A 1,735-nucleotide genomic window follows, 5' to 3' on the forward strand; every position below is an offset into this window, starting at 1 on the left:
GAATTTTTTCAATATTTTTCCGAAGACGTTCTCGTTCTTTCAATAAATGTTCCATCTGCTTCTCAATTCTTGAAATAGTTTCCTTTTGCAAAATCATTTCGTTCATCTACAAAAGCACCCAAAAAAAACAGTTTTAAATATTAACATTAAAAAATGTGAAAAAAATGTATTGCACTACCTTGTCCTGTATTGATTTCCATTTCCTTTGCACAACTTGAGGTAGAACAAGCTCACCCTTCGCTTGAACATCTAATATCTAAAAATAAAACAAGTAAATAAAAGCTTTCATTATTGTAATACATTAAAGTTAAACTGAGTAGACATTGTTGCTTTATATTAAACAAAGCAAACAGGGGACTCTTGTTTGATGAAGTAGAATAGTGTAGGCTGTTGTTTGTATTTCTGTTGCTTATTTTGTATATGCAGTCTGTGTGTTGCACACCAAGCAAGTTGCATTGAAAATAAAAACTGCCGCATAGGACAAAATGCTTGCCAAACCTTGACTATTAGCTTATACATTTTTTACGAAGTAGAAGAGTGTGACTTAGCTACAGTATTCTAAAACATATATACTTTTACCCAACAACAGCTGCAAACTAAGGCAGTTGGAGGCAAATATCTTAGTTATGATGTGCATCAAATTGGAGAATTATTACTTTTCTAATTTATATAAAATTAGAAATTGAAAAGTGGCATCATTTTTCTGTATTACCAAATAGACACTTGCACAGTAAAAAAGATAAATAAGAATTACCTCAACTGCATGAGACGACGATGACGGTTCAACAACATATGTCGAGTTGAGATTTCCTAAAATGAAAATATGAACTCAGTTTAGGCAACAATTTTACATAAGTATGACAAAACTTGTTATAATTATTGCTAATTAGCAATGGTTTTTAGCACATTCATTTAAGTTGTAATCTCATTAATTACATTGCTGATTATTGTAATTTTAAGACCAACATTATTTTAAGCAAACCAGAATTTTTTGCATTATTTAACCGAAACAGTAACAATTAAAGAACTATATAATAAACAAACATTACGAGGAAGTGCAGTATGAAATTATCTTAAAAATCATATTTTTTTTATTTAAAATCATATGAACTTTATGATGTGGTTATAACAAATCTTTCAATATTAAATACTTCCGAAGGAATAGAAATATAAAAGTATAATGTATTGCAAACTTGGTCAATATATAAAACCGTTTCAAATTTATTAAGTTTAGTTAGGTTAGTAACTTGTGGGCTGTAATTGTTACAATAAAACCAACAATAAACACAAATTCAATATCCAAAAACATGGAAAGTCTTAAAATCATCTTTGATGAACGGTCTAAACCTACAGGAACTGCTTATTTTATTCACTTTGAACAACATACTATAGTTTTCAAGGCTAAAACAGGTATGTGATGACTAAAACAAACATGCTCGTGTAAACTGGGATTGCCTTTTTACAATTATTTACTGATTAGTTTCGCGCGAAAATGGCAAAAACCTGAGGAACAAACTTTGGGTAACACTTTAATATAATAAAACATGCCCACAAACTTTAGCAAAAAAATTCAAAAACATTTTTAAACGGTGATATATATTTTTTTGCTAAAAAGGACAGAAAAATGCTTGTTCTTTGAAATGAGACCAAACTTAGGAATAGGGATCATACAGTATCACATTTGGGTCATTCATTGTACGTAACTTTTTACTTTATTCTTTGTTTGTAATATTTT

The 1,735-nt window shown here is 29.2% G+C and overlaps 1 protein-coding gene across 1 annotated transcript in view; it reads right to left on the reverse strand.

Annotated features, from left to right (window-relative positions):
• LOC100181461 (kinesin-like protein KIF21A) overlaps positions 1 to 1,735 on the reverse strand; it is a 27,988-nt gene that overhangs the window by 9,245 nt on the left and 17,008 nt on the right. Inside the window, exons 23-25 of the mRNA XM_009860401.3 lie at positions 755 to 828; positions 179 to 256; positions 2 to 106 (exon numbers count right to left, since the gene is read on the reverse strand). Of these exons, the coding sequence (XP_009858703.1) occupies positions 2 to 106; positions 179 to 256; positions 755 to 828 (257 nt within the window). The remainder of the gene's footprint in view (position 1; positions 107 to 178; positions 257 to 754; positions 829 to 1,735) is intronic.

The sequence above is a fragment of the Ciona intestinalis genome, chromosome 5, assembly GCF_000224145.3.
Source record: "Ciona intestinalis chromosome 5, KH, whole genome shotgun sequence".
In the NCBI taxonomy this organism is placed as follows: Eukaryota; Metazoa; Chordata; class Ascidiacea; order Phlebobranchia; family Cionidae; genus Ciona; species Ciona intestinalis.